Source organism: Magnolia sinica, chromosome 7, assembly GCF_029962835.1.
Source record: "Magnolia sinica isolate HGM2019 chromosome 7, MsV1, whole genome shotgun sequence".
Classification (NCBI taxonomy): Eukaryota; Viridiplantae; Streptophyta; class Magnoliopsida; order Magnoliales; family Magnoliaceae; genus Magnolia; species Magnolia sinica.
The window spans coordinates 73074555-73094966 of NC_080579.1; the positions used below are offsets into that span (position 1 = coordinate 73074555).

At 41.5% G+C, this 20412-nt stretch overlaps 1 protein-coding gene across 1 annotated transcript in view; it reads left to right on the forward strand.

The window, feature by feature from the left end:
* Nucleotides 1-436: 436 nt before the first annotated feature.
* The window catches only part of LOC131251441 (phytanoyl-CoA dioxygenase), a 73537-nt gene continuing 53561 nt past the window's right edge, over nucleotides 437-20412 (forward strand). Inside the window, exons 1-3 of the mRNA XM_058252131.1 lie at nucleotides 437-617; nucleotides 691-815; nucleotides 1865-1925. Of these exons, the coding sequence (XP_058108114.1) occupies nucleotides 563-617; nucleotides 691-815; nucleotides 1865-1925 (241 nt within the window). The 5' untranslated portion in view covers nucleotides 437-562. The remainder of the gene's footprint in view (nucleotides 618-690; nucleotides 816-1864; nucleotides 1926-20412) is intronic.

Below are 20412 nucleotides of genomic sequence, written 5' to 3' on the forward strand. Positions count from 1 at the left end.
TTTTACAACCTTATTTTCTCCATTCCTGATAAAATGCAGGCTGATCTAAGACTCAGGTGATCCATACGACAACAGGAAGAATGCAAAATCACACTTAAAACTCTCTAAAATTCGCTCCCTGCATCCTGCCTAAGTTTTGGATGAGGATGACTTTTGGAATGCCTAGTAATCCTTCTGGCCATGATTAACGGGTGGGATGGACATATGGGCCTCAAAAAGGTTTCTACGGTGACTGTTCCATCGCAACTGTTCCCTATGGTATGACCCACCTTAGTTTCAAATCGACCTGAATAGCACAGAACTTACCTAACGGGAGGCGCTACAACTGATGGACGGAGCGGATTTCACACAAAGATCACGGTGTAGCCACATAACTCGGGTGTGCACGCTGTCTCGACTTTGTGTTGCACCCGCGCATCAACGTGACTCGTGTAAAAAGTCAAATGAAGAAGAAGAAAGGAGCAGATAAAAGGATCCTCCCTCCACCGGTTTGAAGAAGCGAATCGAAACAAAAAGCTAATAAAGAAGAATTGAAATCGAATCGAAATCAAAAGAGAAGAAGATGGGAATAGTGGGGAATCTGAATCCAGAGCAACTCCAATCCTTCCATTCTCAAGGTGCGTTTACCAAACCCTCTCTTTTTCCATCTCTTTCATGCTTTTTCATATGGATTTCTTTCCACTGGAACAGGCTATTTGGTGATCGAGTCTTTCTCGAGTCCTGAAGAGCTGGAGTCCATGATTAAGAGGATGGGCCACCTACTTGACGGCTTCGATTGCTCCTCCACTGCTTCCGTTTTCTCTTCCAAGAACCAGGTATCTTTCTTTGTGTCTACTCATTAAAGGCATGTGGTGCCAGGACCGGGCTGGTAATCCATGGGACCACCCGAAACTGTAGCACTCGGGCCTTTCTGCTCGGGTCCACCGTTGGTGGCCATGGCGCTGGAGTTGTATTGTATGGCTGCCCGCCCTGTCCAGTCAATGGATTGTTGTTGGCTTTCTCGGTTTTGACCGTCCATTTGCAGTCATTTTGGGGGTCCATTTTACCTTTGGGGCTGGTCGTGGTGGACCCATTGGATGAGGTGAGCCCCTTGTGCAGGACCACTAATTTGGGTGGTCTCTCGGAAAAAAATATTGCGCCTAACCTGTTTGTTAGACGATCCCTCTACTACGTTTGTAAAACAAGCTTCTTCTACAACGTTATGTATGGGCCCTACCTTGATGTATGGCCAACATCCCGCTACATCCATGAGGTGGGCCCCTTCTAGTTCATCCAGCATCCCAGAAATCAGGCAGGTCCAAAACACAGGCGGTTCTCATCACAGGGAAAAGCTGGGATGGAGTCGCTCATCACTAAAACCTTCCAGATTGTTTGTGGGATACCGTATATTGTATTGCCATCCAATCCATTCATCAGATTCTCCCCACCAGGATGAGCAGACGTCCCAAAGATGGGTCATCAAAAAATAATGTTGTTCACACCACATGATTTTAGAGGTTTAAGGTATAATTTTACATGGTGCTGCCCACCTCAGTTATGGATCAGCCTGATTTTTGTTCTCCAAAATGAACATGAGGGGGCGGTCATGATGGACAGAGTGGGTGCCATTCAGACATAATGGTGGGGCCCACAAATTGAAGTTGTAGAATAAGCTTATTGTACAAATTTTGTATGAGAACAGGGCTCCTATTTGTGATACAGAAGTTATACTGTTGGTAATGAGATTTTAGAACTTTGCGGCATCGCATTACCAAAAGCAGAATGCATTTACCTATCTGGAAGAGTGCCATAAATAGTTGTTGGCAATGGGCCCCTGAAACTAGTTGGTGGTAAATGCTTCTGATTCCTGGGTCTCTTTCTTCAGAAGCAGCTAACGGATGACCACTTCTATGATAGTGTAGAGCGAATTTCCTTCTTCTTCGAGGGTAGGCCACTAATCTTGTCATTTCCCTCCTGATTTCTCTCTTATTTTATTTTATTTTTTATGCTGATTCAAAAATGTAAGATGATGATTGGCATTTCCTGTTATGAATTTCACTAGGGGTGGCAACGGGTGGGGGATGGCCCATCAGTTTTGGTTTTCCGGCCTGACATAGGTCCAGCTCTGGCCTGTGACAGAGGCCTGTCTTGTATGGGCCGTTGGGCCTAGATATGAAACCCAATCAATGAATGGGTCGGGGCCAGGCACAGTTTCTGTAAAATTTTCTATTAAAGGTCTGAATGAGCCCACAAATAGGCTTGTTTATGATGTTAATGGGTGGGTTTGGGCTTGAAATTGAAGGCCTGATTACTAACTTGGCCGGGCCCAGGCTTGACTCTTTGGCCTGATTGGTTATTTGTTCAGCCTTGACCTGGCCCTGACTTGACCCAGCTGGTTGGTACCCCTAGATTTCTCCGCACATGAGCTGAAGAGGAATAAATATGATTCACAACTCAATAATATTCACAATTAGTTGGATTTCAGTTGGTATAAGTGGGACCCATGGTTTAGATGAGCTTATGAATGAAACCCCTATTTTTATTGCACTAGAGATGATACTGTAAAGCCTGTAGAACCAGGATATGGTGGGGCCATCTCTCTATAGCAAATGTGGTAGGGTGATGTATCAATCAGGACAGTCCACTGAGTGGGCCCCACTATTGATGAACCATGTTTAAAAAATCACACATATTAGACAATCTTAACTATCACTGTTCTTCACTTTCACCCTGAATGTATACTATTGGTATGTGGATGTGGGTAAAATCTCAAGCAGTTTAGACGAGGTGTTTGGATATGGTTAAAGGAGTGCAAACTCTTTTCACTTTGTAAACATTTTACACACAAAAGAAAAAAAAAAAGAAAAAGAAAAAGCAAGCAACTGATTCCACTTGGGAGGCTGAGTATCACTTTACCTCCAACATCTGTGTGTGTGTGTGTGTGTGCACGCGCGCGCGCGTGCGTGGAGCTACCAACACCCGAAGACAAGAAATTGATGATCCGATAAAGACTTCAGCAGGACCCAAACATGACAGAATGACAAAGTTTACTTGTGAAACTCGTAAAGCGTTTACACATCTTAGATTTTATCTTCATCCAAATGACCCATAGGGAAAATTAGGTCGGTGCTCCGGACTTATTCATCACCCCGCCACATGTACTGTAGAGAGGTGGCTCGACCATAATCTGTTTTTTAAGTGACTTTACCCTATCATCTCCCCTATTGAATTTGAGTATTGAGGATGGAATAGGTTGCCGAACCATCATATATGCAATCTATTGGAAGAGTTCACTGACCAAAAACCAAAACGTTGTGAGATTTAAAACACCAAGAAATCAAGGCAATGGGTCATGGTATTTAATCAAGATACACCAGCTACTCTACCTAGAAACATTTCTCCAAGAATAAAGAAAAGTAATCTACCTAGAAATATGTTTAGTTATTGGTAATGCGCATTAATTCTAGTGGTAAATCTCTTGTTCATCTAATACTTCTCCGAACAGAAGGCTGTCTCTAATATTCTTTACCTAGAACACAAATTTTTGCATAACTAGAAGCATATATCGAGACTTTACCCTACCAAAAGACCTTGTCAAGATGTCTCAGTCAGTAAAGCTACTTCATTAATTAAACTTCACTACACTGTAATTGTAAATTCCAAGAATCCCGGTACCTTCTTCATTGTTGCTCCATTTTCTAAAATGGCTGCTTTCTTTTCTTTTCATCTCCATCCCCCTCAGTTGAAATCTCCTTTTGAATTTTTAGCTTTTAGCTATTTTTGGTGACAAAATGAATGTGCAAAACAACTTAAAATATGGGAGATAATTTATTGATGCAAGTCTCCATTTTTATCTCGTGAATACCAGAAAACAGTTGCCTTTTTTGTTAATTTTATGCAGTAACTGTCTTTAGTTGTTTTGTGTGGTGATTAGCAAATTGGTTAAATGTTTTGATGACTTGGGATGACTAGATGATGGTGTTGCTCTAACATCATGGAATTTCCAACACAGCCATATTTCTTGTTTTCCCTAGGTTTAATGAAATTTAAGTATGTAGCCATTTCCATAATTTATTTTAGCATATGGTTCATTTGGTTATTTCTAGGCTAGGTCCTTTAATGTTCTGATTGAGGGAAATGGATCAATTGGTTTGGTTCTTTCTTTTTGGAGGCTATCCTTTAGTCTTTTTTTTTTTTTTTTTTTTTTGGGGGGGGAGAAAATATGGCTAGGAAGAACGGTAAATGAGAGTGGAGATAGAAGGGAAACTTTAACAGATTGAGCAGAGGGGAGGGAAGTTCAAGTAGAAATATCGAGAAGTTTGAGCAAAAACGTTGGGGCAGGGAAGGAGGGAGATAACAACTTTGAGGTGAGAGAGGGAGAAAGGGATGGGAAAGAGGGTACAAATGGGGAGGGAGAAATCGATGAGAATGGGAGAGGAGGGTTTGTGGGTAGAAGGGGAGGGAGAGTGGGTGGAAGTAAGGAAACAGAAGCAGTCGTTGGAGGTTAGGGGAGGGAAAGCACCGTTTTGAGTTGCTGACGCTGTTTGTGTAGGGTTTCCAGAAGGGTCGCTTTCGGTGAATTTCTCTGGAGTGTTCAGAAGGGGAGGTCAGGTAATGGAGGTTAGCATACCTCGAGATTGGAAGAACTCGACCCCTTGAGGGTTCCCCTTTGTCTACATGAGCTTGGAATAGGAAGCAACCACGACAGTAAAGATATTCACAAGGAAAGCTTTGAAGGAAAGAAACTGCAGGCATAGAAGGCTCGATTTGGGCTTGAGGTGAAAAACAAAGAAGACGATAGTAATTTGCTTAGTAGAGACAAGATAGGAAGAGGAGTACGAGGGAGCGAAACAAGGAGTAGTGCGAAAAGGGTTGGGGTGAGGAATGTTGTAACGGAGTAGGCTCAAAGTCCTTTAGAGATGCTATATATGGGGAAAAGGTCAAAATTCAAATATAAGTTGTAAGAGAGCGAGGTGGTTGAGAAGATTCCCAAGCAATAGCTTTAGGGAGAGAAACAGATAGAGATGAAGAAGTGGACATGGAAGGAGATAATGGACGAAGAACAAGTAGTTTGAATAAGCTCAAATGTCATAGCAAAGGCTTGGGATTCCTTACAGCGGTTTATGGTTGCAAGAACATCTAACAATGCTTCCATCCCAGGGATAAGGGAGTGGGTGGTAGAATCCTGCGGATTGACGGAGGATGATTTCATCATAGAAGAATGAGGTTTGGATTTCAGTGACACTTGGAAAATGTTTGGATCAAGCAATGGTCACAGGTGCTCTATTCTTTGATGGACTGGTGAGGAAAATGCAAAGAGGGATGGAACATTCCCATTTTAGTTTGGAGGAGATCTTGTTTCTCATTTGGGGGATTCTACTAGAGCTATGGTTTCGGGAGGTTTTCTTGGAGATTGGGGGGGGGGGGGGTGGGGGGTTGCTTGGGGGAAGTTGTGGCCATTAATGCTGAGACTGAGAAGGGGGAGAAGTTGGGGGTGGCTCGGGTTTTGTGTGAGGAAAAGGAGGGTGATGGCGAATCTCACGTATGTTAAAGTAGTGATTGGGGGAGAGATTTTAGAGCTTGGGTGGAAAGGTTTTTTTTTTTTTTTTTTTGGGGGTGTCCTCAAACGTGGGGAGAAGCTTGAAGTTGATGGATCAATGGTGGTCTTGTGCGCGAAGAGTTTTAGGCAAGAAGCAGAAGTTGTAGCACGAGGCTAGTGTTCCGAGGGAACACTAGATCAAATCAGGAGCATGTGGAGTCATCCTATTGCTCCATTAGAAGAAGGTAGAAGAAGGCAAAGAAAGGATAAATGTGGTGAAGCCACATGGAGAGGATGGTATTGTAGGAGCTAGGATCGATCTTACTCTCGTTTTAAACCCGCCGAATGATGTTGGTTTGGAGTTTGAGCCTGAGTCAGTGGGGACATGTACCCTTGAAGTTGGTTGCTTTGTCGGGGGTTGGAGCTCGGTTTAGGTGACGTGTTGACTTTAGATGAGAGAGAGAGAGCTGTCCCGTCGTAAAAAGTTGAGAGATGTTTTTATGAGGGCAGCAAGGAAGGCGCTCGCATCGACATGTTATGTGGAGAGGTTTGAGAAGAGAATCCGGTGTTGACATGAGTGTTTGATGGGGTTCACTTTATTCAAGCACTTGTTTTTTCTCCCACATGTGAGAGAGAGAGATGTTGGTGTTGGCTCATGTGATTAATTTAAGCACATGGGACTACGTGCTCCCTATATTATATAAATGACCCTTTGAAACTAAAAGTCAATGCGGAGTCGGTTTTTCATGGCATGGAGATGGATGAGAACCTTAGTCTTCAAGGCCGCTTGCACCTTTTTCCGGATTGTAGGGCTGGCTTTATGGTGAAGCTTGGGAGTGAGGGGGTAGTGATGAGGACATCACATCACGTACACCCTTACGTACGTATCAGAGGAGGAAGCGGGCCGTGCTGATTTCCCTATGGCTAGGCGAGTACCCGTGATCGTGTTGAAGACCCCATGTGCGTGCAAGCATCTAGAAGACCCCACACTGGAAAGATGCATATAGGCGGCTTTATGGAGTGATCTAGACCGTTGGATCGGAGGGACGCGACGATCGGGCCATTGGATCACATGGATCACATGATCGGGCCATTGATCGTTGATCGTCCACATCAGTTTTAGACTTTATCATATTTTAGGATTTAGTTTTTGATTATTTTATATTTGGACACATTATCGATGTTTTAGTTGATTTTATTTAGACTATTTCGTTAAAGCTCACAAGATGGGGATTTTTATAATTTTTGACACGTTTTGAATCTATAAAAAGAGGAGGGCGTGTGACCTCTCCCTCGTTGAATTTCGTGATTAAAAAATAAGAGAAAAGCTCTTGCTTTCTTCTCCCATCTTCATGCGATTTGAAGATACTTCCATGCGATTTGGAAGGAAGATTGGTGTGAGGCTAATCTTCATCAACGGAGGTGCGATGTTTCCATCTATCCCTACACCATCTTCTATTTTCTTCCCCATCCTGGTAATTTTTTTCAGGTTCTTAATTCTCCCATCTCAAATCTTCGTTTTCTCCAAAACCCAACTTTCCCATACCCATCCACAAACCAAATGCTAACCGCCCTGAACCCATCCTCCCGCGCCACACGTGTAACCATACGACCACACATGTGAATTCCACCTGCCCCTTTTGGCTTTCCACTGTCATTATATCAAAATCCCATTCCTCCATTCTTGAAACCCTAACCCTAAACTTAAAATCCCTAAGTTTCCCCAAATTACCCAAATCCTAATTTTCACCCTAGGATGTACTAGGTTTTCTATTTTAAAATAGACTATACCCTATACTAATTGGATGTCCCTACATCCATTAAATCCTAATTTCATTTTATTTAATGATTTTATGTTACGATGTTCGTAACTTAGGCCAGGATTACGCATGATTTTCTTTTGATTTTCATGATATTTGTGATGGATATAGCGATGTTTGTGTTTTTTTTTTTTTTTTTTGTTAAATATCTTAATTCGATTATTTGATCTCACATGTTACTTGGTTCATGCATCGGTCCTGCATCAAATTCGGTATTAGAACACAGTTTTAGCGTAGGTTAGTCTATTGTCAATCCGTCTTTGTAGTGAAAATTTTCTACAAAAACCCTTTACCTAAATTTTAAAGGGTTTGCGAAGAGACATATTTCGTTGAGTTAGTCAACCCTTTTTCTAGGTTTTGTTGATTCCCCATATAGATCTAGGTCATATAGGATTTTTGTATCGCATCTAGGTTAGAGTCACATATAGGGTTTCATTTTAGAGTTTCCTTGTGTATGCCCACTCGTTCAGGACGTGGTTCTGGTCTACATCCCACTATAAATCTAGAGCAGATTGCTGAGGCCCCTAATGCTATCAATAACCATCTAATGACCATTAAAGCGCACAATAGAACCATTGCCACTCAATTAAGCGCGACCAATGCGTGCGTCAATCAACTTGAGGCTTCCTCGCATGCAAACCCCGACATTGGGGGGGACGTTCAATCTCAGGCTAGAAATCAAGTTGATAGGCGGGAGCATGATCGTGGCCAAGGCGTTGGCCGTGGTCAAGCACACGTGTTGCCACCACATGAGGAGTGTTATGACCGTTATGATCCAGATGCACAAGTCATGAAAGGTGTGAAAGTTGACGCCCCCAATTTTGATGGTCGCTTGGACCCCAAAGTATTCCTTGATTGGTTGGCAGACATGGACCACTATTTTAATATGTCTGATGCCCGTCGAGTGAGATTTGCCAAGATGAAGTTGGCGGGCCAGGCCAAACTTTTTTAGACCAACATGGAGTGTAAAATTGAAAGGAAATGTGAGCCCATAGTTGCACACTTGGCCGAGATGAAAGAGGTCCTTAAAGAAAAGTATCTCCCTTTTTCTTATCGTCAGAGGCTCTTAGACGAGTGGTAGGCTTTACGCCAGGGATCCATGATCGTTCCAGATTACATTGCTAGGTTTGAGGAGTACATGATGTGATGTGACATTGAGGGCCCGATGGGTACATTGTCCAGCTTCAGGATGGGCCTTCGATTTGAGATCCAACGAGAACTTTATGCTTGTGATGTTGGTATATTGGAGCACATGTACCAAGTGGTGCAAGATATTGAACACTAACTCAAGGCACCAATTGGTAAGCATTATGACTCTCGAGATCCAAGTGTCAAGACTTACTCTCAAGGGGTAAGCCTAACATGGGAAGTCAGTCTAGGCCCCAAGTTGGGTCCCAACCCAACCCTAGAGATGTCAAAGGAAAGGGGATAACGAGTGCTAGCTCTAGGGGAGGTGAACAAATGCAATGCTTCAATTGCCATGGGATTGGTCACTTTGCGCTTCAATGTCCATCAAAAGAGAGGAACAAAACCCTAGTAATTGATGATGGTGAGAAAGGAGTTGAACAGGGCGATCTTGAAGAAGAATTTTATCAGCCCAACATCAATGCTGCTAGTGATGAAGAAGTAGGAGAAGAGACCACATCACTTGTAGTAGTCAGGTGCGCCTGCTAAGGAGAATGATGATTGGCGTCGGATTACGATATTTTACACCTATGCAAAATGTGGAGAGAATAATTGCAAGGTGATCATCGATAGTGGCAGTTGTACCAATGTGGTCTCTACTAGCACTTTGTCCCGTTTGGGGTTGAAACCTGAACCGCACCCTCAGCCCTATAGAGTGTCATGGGTGGATGCATCTTCCATACCTGTTACCCAGCGATGTCTCGTACCTGTTGATTTTGGATCCTATTTAGATTTGCTCTGGTGCGATGTTTTACCTATGGACGTTGGACAAATCATTTTGGGACGACCTTGGCTATTTGACCATGATGTGATGATATACTGCCGCTCATATGTTCATTCATGCATCAAGGCAAAAAATTATCTCTAGTTCCTCTCCCACTAAAGAGCAATGCGGAGAAGAAAACTGAGGGGAAGTCGGGTAACCCAAGGGATACGAGGAAATTCCAACCAAAGTCTCTCCATGTGATTAACGCTAAGGAGTTTGAGAGAGAGACTATGGTGGATTCGATGGTGTATGCGTTAGTGGTGAGATAAATTACACCTGAGGTTAGTGTAGAGGGACCCCCGAGGTGAAGCCAATTATGGATGAGTTTCACGATGTATTTCCAGAGTACTTACCAGACAAGCTTTCACTCATGAGGGACATCCAGCATGTCATTGATTTTGTCCTTGGGTCGACTCTACCAAACCTTCCTCATTATCGAATGAATCTTACGGAGCATGCAGAGTTGAAGAAGCAAGTAGATGAGCTCCTCAGAAAGGGTTTCATTCAAGAGAGCATGAGTCCATGTGCCATGCCAGCACTTCTCACGCCCAAGAAAGATGGCACATCACGCATGTGTGTGGACAGTCGAGCCATCAATAAAATCATGGTCAAGTAGCGGTTTCCCATATCACGTCTTGATGATATGTTAGACATGATGGCAGGTGCCAAGATCTTTTCAAAGATTGACCTCAAGAGAGGGTATCACCAAATACGTATACGCCTATGAGATGAGTAGAAGACAACCTTCAAGACGAAGGATGGGCTATACGAGTGGCTAGTCATGCCCTTTGGTGTGACTAAGGCTCCGAGCATATTTATGAGAGTGATGACCCAGGTGTTGAGACCCATTATGGGTAAGTTCCTCGTGGTGTATTTTGATGACATTCTTATCTATAGCACATCAAAGGAACAACACTTCCACCATCTGAGGCAAGTTTGCTGGGTCCTCAGAATTGAAAAGCTATATTCTAACCTTAAGAAGTGTACATTTATGTCAAAGAGCGTTATCTTCTTAGGGTTCATCTTATCATTTGAGGACATGAGAGCGGACCCCGAGAAAGTCCTTGCCATAGTTGAATGGCTTGAACTGCGCAATATTCATGAGGTGCGAAGCTTTCATGGCTTGACAACTTTTTATAGGCGGTTCATTAGAGGATTTAGCTCCATTATGGCTCCCATCATGGATTGCATCAAGAAAGGGGAGTTTCTATGGACTAAAGCTGCCTCTAAAGCTTTTAAGGAGATTAAGGGCAAGATGAGCGAAGCCCCTATCATGCGCCTTCTAGACTTTTCTAAAGTCTTTGAGGTTGCATGTGACGCATCTGGGGTTGGTATAGGTGGTGTGCTCAGTTAGGAAGGACACCTTGTTGCTTACTTAGAAGTTGAATGAGGCAAAGTAACGATATTCCACCTATGACAAAGAGTTCTATGAGATCGTCCAATCCTTGTGCCGTTGGTGGCATTATTTATTACCGCAAGAATTTGTCTTGTTCTCTGACCATGAGACCTTATGTTACCTCAGTTCCTAGAAGAAACTAAACCATAGGCATGCCAAATGGGTCCAATTTCTTTAGGAATACTCTTTCGTTCTTAGTGTGGTCATGTGCGATCGCACATTCGCATACGCGATCGCATATGCCACATGTGCAATAATATGCGATTGCATACGCGATGTGCGATTTGCATATTTGTCAACGGTCAAAAATCTGACCGTTGGATTTTTTATTTTTTATTTTTTAATCTTGATTTTTTTCTCTATAAAAAGGGATTCTAAGCACTCCTACATGCACTCAAAGCTCAAATTCTCTCTATTTTTATTTTGCTCTCTTAATCTCTCTCTTACATAATTCCAAGCCTTAAGCTCCACTCCTCCATCCATATTTCTTTCAACATTGAAGTTTCAATTAAGGGACAAGTACATCTACAAGGATTCAAGAATCAAGATTCAAGAAACAAGAACAACCAAGCCCCATCCATTGAACTCTCTTTCTAGTTTCTAATTTTTCCAAGTTATAAAGGTCATAAATTCACAATCATATTCACACAACACACCCACCACTCTCTCTTTCTAGTTTCTATCTCTCATTCTATCTCATTCTCTCTTAAAGTTTCATAATCATATTCATATCCAAGTTCTAAGTTCTAACTACTAACAATTTATTTATTTATTTATTTATTTAAGTTTGTTACTTTGTTACAAGTTAGAAGTTATTGTTGTGTTAGTGTTACAACAACACAACTTACAAGTCTACAGTATTCTAGAATCAAGAGTTAAGACAAAAGTGAAGACAAGAAGTGAAGATTGAAGAATTTGTGCTTCTTTTTTTTTTTTTTTTTAAAAATAAAATAAAATTTGTAATTGTAATTTTGTTTGTGTAATTCTCTCTCTCTCTCTCCCCTCTCTTTTACTACGAGTGTAACTTTCTCTCTTTCTCCTTTTCTTTTCCCAATCTCTTTTCTTCTCCCTTTCTACTAGTGTAAGTGTAAGTGTAAATGTGTGACTCTCTCTCTCCTTTTCTTTTCCCTCTCCCTTTTTAGTTTCTACTACTACTAGTGTAAGTGTGTGTGTGACACTCTCTCTCTCTCTCTCTCTCTCTCCCCCAAGTCCCATCTCTTTAGTCTCTTTACTCTTAGTCTCTTACTTTAGTTTTTAGTTTACTTTTTAGTACTAACAATCAATACACACATACACCACCAACATAATGTCTTCTTCCCAATCTTCCTCTTTGAAACCCAAGTCGAATGACCCGGGTTGGAAGTATGGGCACTATCATGGTGTTTCGGATAAGGCTCACATAGTATGTGAGTTATGTGGGTATGTGGGTTCCGGTGGCATTGCAAGGCACAAGCAACACCTTGCACATTTACTAGGGTCAAATGCAAAAGCATGCGACAAAATTACTCCAGAAATCCGAAGGGAGATCATGAGAGTATTTGGAAAAACAATCAAGAAAGATGCGATAGTACCCTATGTTAGGAGGAATATTTGGAACAAGATGCATATGAAGATATAAACGTAGTTAATGTAGATGAAGTTAGTCTCACTCCCCCTACTTTGACAGGCCGGTTTAGACCATAAGTACTACCAACGGTCTCGAAAAGAGCTCGAGGGCATGGGCCCATGGATAGATAGTGTAGACCACATCCCGAGGATGTGATCGACCAAAGGGTCGTCTCAAACAACTTTAGAGAACCGGTATAAACAAAAAGATAGGAAAACCACTATTTAATATATTGCTAAGTGGTTTTACCAAACCAACATTGCTTTCAATGCCGTTAAATCAATAAGCTTCAAAGTAATGGTTGAGGCTATAGGTCAATTTGGACCTGGGCTTAAACCTCCTTCATATCATGAAATGAGGGAGACATGCCTGAAAATCGAAGTTAAATATACATGATCATTTATAACTGAATATAAGGAATTGTGGAAAACATATGGGTGTTCATTAATGGCCGATGGATGGACCGATAGATCTTTCATTAACTTTTTGGTAAATTGTCCAGCTGGGACAATGTTCTTAAAGTCCGTGGATGCATCGGGCCATTCACACACAGGAGAATACTTGTTTAGCTTACTAGATAATGTAGTTGAGGAAATAGGTGAAGAATATGTTATACAAGTAATTACAGACAACGCATCCTCGTATGTAATGGCCGGTCGTCTTCTTATGGAGGAGACGTTTATTTTGGACCCCCTGTGCGGCCCATTGTGTTGATCTTATGTTAGAAGATATAGGTAAGGTATTTATAAATGTGATTGCAAGGGCTAGAAGAATCACAGTCTTTATGTACAAACACGCCTTTCTTCTCAGTTGAATGAGAAAATACATTGGGGGTAACTTGCTACGTCTAACAGTCACTCATTTCGCTATAACCTTTTTAACACTATAAAGATTACATGCAAAAAAATCAGAACTTAGAAGCTTTGTAGTGTCGGCCGATTTTACAAGTGGGCCTTGGTCAAAGAAGGCTGAAGGGAAACAGGTTCAATAAACAATCATTTCGCAAAGTTTTTAGACACAAGTAGTAAAGGTGCAAAAAGCATCCAAGCCCTTAGTCACTGTGTTGCGATTGGTGGACGGAGATGAGAAGCCTGCATTGGGCTACATATATGATGCGATGGAGAGGGTGAAAAATAAGATCATGGACCATTTTAACTATAGAGACCGTGATTACAAACCAATTATAGATATTATAAATAGAAGATGGGGCAGCTAAATGTCATCTCCGTTGTATTTGGCTGCTTACATCCTTAACCCAGCTTGTTTATTCACTTCTGCTGATCCAATAGAAGTACTTACTATGCATATGGTTGGATTTATTGAGGTGTTGGAAAGAATGATTTCAAATAGAGAAGAACAAGACAAGATCTCAACTTTGTTGGACTTCTATAAAAAGAGTGAGGAGATATTCTTAAGGGATATCGTAATTAGGCATCGGACAATGAAATTACCCAGTAAGTACTACTATGGATGTCAGTCTTAGTGTCTTGTAAATAATTTTTCTACAAAATGTCTCTAACCTACTTAAACTGTTTTTCTCAGCTGACTGGTGGGTTGCCCATGGAGTAGACCTGAACATGAAGGATCCAGCTCTAAAGAAGCTGGCTATGAGGATTCTTGGACACACGTGTTCTGCCGTGGTTGCGAGCACAATTGGAGCACGTTCGAGGCGGTAAGTTTGGTAGTTGTAAACAGTAAACTTCAATTTTTAAGTGTAAGGCCTAAGCTAAATTAATTACCTAAATAGATAATGCCAAATGCGCTTTTTTTCATGCAGATTTATACCAAGAAAAGGAATTGCTTTGAGTAAAAAAAGTTCAACGACTTGGTTTTCGTTCAATACAATAAAAAATTGCGAGAACGATTCCAAACTAGGAAAGAAAAGCCTGGTTTTTTTGACCCTATCTGCTTAGATGAGTTGGATGCAGATAACAAGTGGCTTGTAGAGATGGAGGACCCGGTATTTGTTAGAGAGGACCTGACATGGGCACAAGTTGAAGATGCCGCATATGGATTGACACCTGGAGAATGTACTACTCGAAGGCGAAAGATGGAGGGAGCAAGGGGGCAAGTAGTAGCCGTTAACCCGTTGAAGAGATTGAGGAGATAGTGATAATGATCAAGCTGAAGATCTACCATTGGATGTTGATGAGGTATTAGTACATACAGATGATGAAGAAACAGAAGAAGAAGAAGTGTATGTGGAAGAGAGATGATTCGGATGATGATGGTGGTGGTGATCAAATGGCACAATGGCAAATAGATCAATGTATATAGTATATGATTAGATGAATAATAAATAAATAACTTCTTCATTTTGTTTATTAAGTGTGTTGATGTAGTGTTAAATGTTGAATGTTGATATTTGTTAACTATATTGTAGAATGTAGAATTGTTGATGATGACTTAATATTTAATTCATTATGTAATTGGTTTTATTGTACTTAAATTAAATGTATTGTAAGGGCCAAGGGCATATAATAATTTATTCATTTTTTTCTTAATTTCTCCCATGAGAAAACCTATTTTTTAAAATATATATATATATATATATATATATATATATATATATATATATATATATATATATATATATATATATATATATATATATAAAGTGCGACCGCATATGCGATTGTGCGATCGCATATGCGCACAGGCATATGCAATTGCACCCGATCGCATACTCGATTTGACAACATTGGTTCTTAAACACAAGGCTGGGGTTGAGAACAAACTTGTTAATGCCCTTAGTCGTCATGTGACGCTACTCCAAAGTATGAGAGTGGAAGTGACTGGGTTTGATCGGTTGAGAGAAGAGTATCCTATATGCCCATACTTTGGTGAGTTACTGAGTTGTATGTGTCACAGCGAGACGGTCAGTTGACCGACAGTCGCGGGTTTGTCATCATCGATGAGTTCCTATTTAAAGGTGACAGACTTTGCATTCGTCATACTTCCCTCCGTGATTTCCTAGTTTGGGAACTTCATGCAGGAGGGGTAGTTGGTCACTTGGGGAGGGACAAGACCATTGCCCTTATGGAGGATACATTTTATTGGCCAAGTCTCAAGCGAGATGTAGCCAAGATTTTTGGGCAATGCAGGACTTGTCAACTGGCAAAGCAGAGGAAGCAAAATACAGGATTGTATACGCCTTTGCTAGTACCCCAAAGCTCAGTGGCAAGATATTAGTATGGATTTCATGTTGGGCTTACCGAAAACTATTAAGAAACACGATTCCGTATTCGTGGTTGTGGGCCGTTTTTCCAAAATGGCCCATTTCATTCCGTGCTTGAAAACGTGGAATGCTTCCAATGTGGCTAAGCTTTTCTTTGGGGAGGTAGTGCGTTTACATGGTCTACCTAAGACCATCGTGTCTGATCGTGATGTGCGCTTTATGAGTTATTTTTGGAAGACACTATGGCACATGATGGGGACAAGGCTTCAATTTTCATCTGCCTATCACCCTCAGACAAACGGTCAAACTGAAGTTGTCAATATGAGTCTTGGAAATCTGCTTAGATGTTTTGTGGGTGATCACGTCCGAACTTGGGATACCGTTTTGCCTATAGCCGAGTTAGCATACAATAGTTGCATCAATAGGTCCATAGGCATGGGTCCATTTGAGGTTGTGCATGGCTACAAACCTAGGAAACCTGTAGATCTTATACCTATGTCTGTGTCCCATAGGCCATCTGAGTTCGCACATGAGTTTGCATGTCATATACATGAGTTGCATAGTAAGGTCAGGAAGCGAATTAATGTAAGTAATGAAAAATATAAAGCATGTGCTAATTCTCATTGCAGGTTTCATGAATTCCAAGTAGGAGATTATGTCATGGTTCGCATGAGGCCTGAGCGGTTCCCACATGGGGCCGTTAAAAAGTTACAAGCGTGTAACGCACGACCATACAAAATAATGCAGAAATTGGGTCCTAATGCGTATTTAGTAGACCTTCCACCTACCATGGGAATTAGTTTTGTTTTAATGTGGAAGATCTAGTACAATATAAGGGTTCTGCCACTTCACCTGTTGATAAGGTGTTCCGTAAAGGTAACGGTGGCTGTAACGGCCACCACCATTACCATTATGATACGGGCCGTAACGGCCGTTACAACCCTCGTATCGGCCGTTACGGCAATTTTTTATTTTTTTAAAAATGTTCTTCCTGGACCGTTACGGGGCCATTACGGATCGTTATGGGGCCGTTACGGCGCATTTTTCTGTAACGGCCGTTATGGCCGTTTCGACCCCGTAACGCGTAACGGTTATGACCGTTACTGTTACGTAACGGCCGTTACGTAACCGATTTGGAATACCATGCCTGTTGATCCATCCACAGACCCTCCCACAGACTGTGGAGCCATCACCACCTTTACCTTCCTTGCCTACTCGAAGCGAACAGATAGAAGACATACTAGATACTCAAGCAGTTTCCACTCGACATGGAGGATTCTAGAAATTCCTTGTCTAGTGGAAGCACAGGCCGATCTTTGACAGTACGTGGATTACAAAGGACGAGCTACAACATTTAGATCTAGACATTTTGGAGCGTTATATGAGTTTTAGTCCACCAGAGGCGAACTCTTCTCAGTCGATGAGACTTGATGAGGACATCACGTCACGTACACCATTGTGTATGTATCAGAGGAGTAATTGGGCTGCGCTGATTTCCTTGTGGCTAGGCAAGTACTCGTGATCGTGCTGAAGACCCCATGTGCATGTGCGAGCATCTGGAAGACCCCACACTGGGAAGATGTACATGGGCTGCTTTATGGAGTGATCCAGACTGTTGGATCGGAGGGATGCGGTGATTGGGCCATTGGATCACATGGATCACATGATTGGGCCATTGATCGTTGATCGTCCACATCAGTTTTAGACTTTTTCATATTTTAGGATTTAGTTTTTGATTATTTTATATTTAGACACATTATGGGTGTTTTAGTTGATTTTATTTAGACTAGGACTATTTTCGTTAAAGCTTATAAGACAGGAATTTTTGAAACTTTTTGGATCTATAAAAAGAGGAGGGTGTGTGACCTCTCCCTCATTGAATTTCGTGATAAAAAAAGAAGAGAGAAGCTCTTGCTTTCTTCTCGCATCTTCATGCGATTTGAAGATACTTTTATGCGATTTAGAAGGAAGATTGGTGCAAGGTTAATCTTCATCAACGGAGGTGCGAGATCTCCATCTATCCCTACACCATCTTCTCTTTTCTTTCCCATCCTAGTATTCTCTTCAGGTTCTTAATTCTCCCATCTCAAATATTTATTTTCTCCAAAACCCAACTTTCCCATACCCATACACAAACCGAACCCTAAACGCCCTAAACCCATCCTCTCGCTCTACACGTGTGACCGTACGACCACACATGTGAATCCCACTTGCCCCTTTTGGCTTTCTACCGTCATTATATCAAAACCCCATTCCTCCATTCCCGAAACCCTAACCTTAAACTTAAAATCCCTAACTTTTCCCCAAATTACCCAAACCCAAATTTTCACCTTAGGATGTATTAGGTTTTCTATTTTAAAATAGACTATACCCTATACTGATTGGATGTCCCTATATCCATTAGATCTTAGTTTCATTTTATTTAATGATCTTATGTTACGATGTTCGTAGCTTAGGCCAGGATTATGTATGAATTTTTTTTTTTTTTGATTTTCACAATATTTATGATGGATGTAGCGACGTTTGTGTTTTTTTGTTAAATACCTTAATTCGGTTTTTTGATTTCACATGTTACTTGGTTCATGCATCGGTCCTGCATTAGGAAGACTGCGGGTCTTATTGTTCAGAGGAGACAAATGCTTCTGACGAAGCTTTTGGAAGGCAGTGATCCTAATTCATTAAGAGGAATCGGGGATCGTAGAAAGGCCTAGGGTGGAGCTGGAAAGCCAAATTCCTATTACCAATTTACTAGAGGAGGTGTTGGTCGTGTGCAACATTGGCAGACAAAATTGGCAAGGGTTATCGGAATATTTCTAGGTCGGTAACAGGGGTTCAACTTGCCATGGAGGGAGAACAACATATTAGAGGAGCAACTCCAATGGTCCAAGGATTTTCTTAAAAGGGTGGACAGTTTGCTGGGATTGTCGTTTGGGGCTTGTGATGAAGACATTTGCGCATTTTTTCAGCTCGTGCATGGCAAAGCAGTATAAAGACAACCAGATTTGCAAGCTATAAAGACAAAAAAAATAAAAAAAATCTCTGAGAGGCTGCTGTGAGTTGCTTAGTCTCAAATACTCTTTTAATTATGATTCAAAAAGTCCATTGGGTGCAAGAGGGCCAGAGGGGGTAAGTTAGTTAATCAATGATTATAGTCTTGTATTATAAGGGGATTGGGTTGTAAGATTAAACGAGCCCAAGTGACAAAGGTCTGCAAGAAGGCAAATGTTGATGTTATTGTGCTCCAAGTGACTAAGACCTAGACTATAGACAAAAGTATTCTAGATGCTATTTGGGTGGTAAAGAATAAGGAATGGAGTGCTATTGACGTTATAGCCGTTGTTGGGGGCATTGTTGTGGCCTGAAATTCGGAGGTTTGGCAGAAAGTAGACAAATTTGCTTTCTTCTTCTTACTATCTGTTGTTTTGCTGGATGCGACTTCGGTTAGTGCATTGATTTGTGCATCTTGTTTGTCAATTATGTGAGTCCTTGTGTCATGTAGTCGGTTGAGCCTTTGGAAGCTGAAGATCGAAGACACAAGAGTACATGAGCTTCAAGGAGCAAAGAATAGGTAAATGAGGTGCCTTGGTGTCCCTAACCCTTGACCCAAAACAACCTTCGAATGTCGAGATGATCTTGGCTTAATATGTAAACCTTGTTGATCATCCTTTAGCCTTAGAAACCTAATTGGAAGATGATAAGTAAGGTTAGAAGAGGTGCGAAGCTGCTGTGAAAACATACGCCCAAAACAACAGTTTTTGAGTGGTGCTCGATCCCATTGAGCAGACCTCAGGGGGTCTTCGATGGCATTGAAGATCCCCTTGATGGCATCGAACAGAGAGTTAGATATGTCCAACAAGAATTAATCATTTTATCTGATTTTTTCTATGGCATCGAGGTCTCATTCGATGGCATCAAAGGTTCACTCGATAACATCGAAGACCACTCGATAACATCGAACAAGTAACTTAGATATGTCCAGCAAGAAATATATCATATTATTTGATTTTCTCGATGGCATCAAGGTACCCTTTGATGACATCGAAGACCTTTCCATGACATTGACAGAGCCGTTATCTACCCATTTTCTGACTGTTGGAACTTCTTCCAAAGGGCATTCGGTTCTTGGGCATTTGTATGGGTTTTTGGGTGTAATTGAAGATTAGGTGATTCTATGATTATATTTCTCATCCTAAGCCTCTAAACCAAATAGTTTTAAGTCATCTTTCTTGAGATTAACACTGTAATGAGGATTTTAACCTCCACTTTGAAGATGTGCATGAACTCCATTTTCTAGAGATTAGACTTAACCTCTATGAGTATACCATTGTCTAAATCTTCCAGAAGACCCGTATAGGTGAATCTCCCAGGAAATACAACTTCCTATTAATTGTAAGAGATTCAACCAATCTCCCATTACCTTGGTTACCTCAAAGGAGCACTACATGCAAGGTGTTTGATTTTGGAGCTGAAGTCTTGGCAAAACGTCGGCATCATGATCTGGGGAGCAAAATGGAGCTGATTGAAGCACTTGAGAGCATTGATCAAGCTACCCAAGAAGGCGTTACAAAAGGTGCTTAATCTGACAAGTTGTCAAGTGTAAGAGTCTGTATACTTTCTTTCCTTGTATAGGATTGAGGGTAAGAATTTGTGACCTAAACTTGACTAGGTTCTTGTGTAGGACATTGGCTCTTGTGTAGGGCCTAAATCCAGGTTCTTGTGTAGGACCTTGGTTCTTGTGTAAGGCCTAAATCAAGTCCTTGTGTAGGCCACCGGACACGGGTGCGTATGTGTTCGTCTTTGTGGGAGCCTCCGGCGGGAGTAAACGTATGTCCTTGGACTAGGACCGTGGTTGTTGGTTAGCCCATGGAAAACCAACTAAAGTCTCTTGCGGGAGCCTCTGACGGGAGTGTACGTCTGTAGGTTCTTGTGTAGGACCAAGGTTA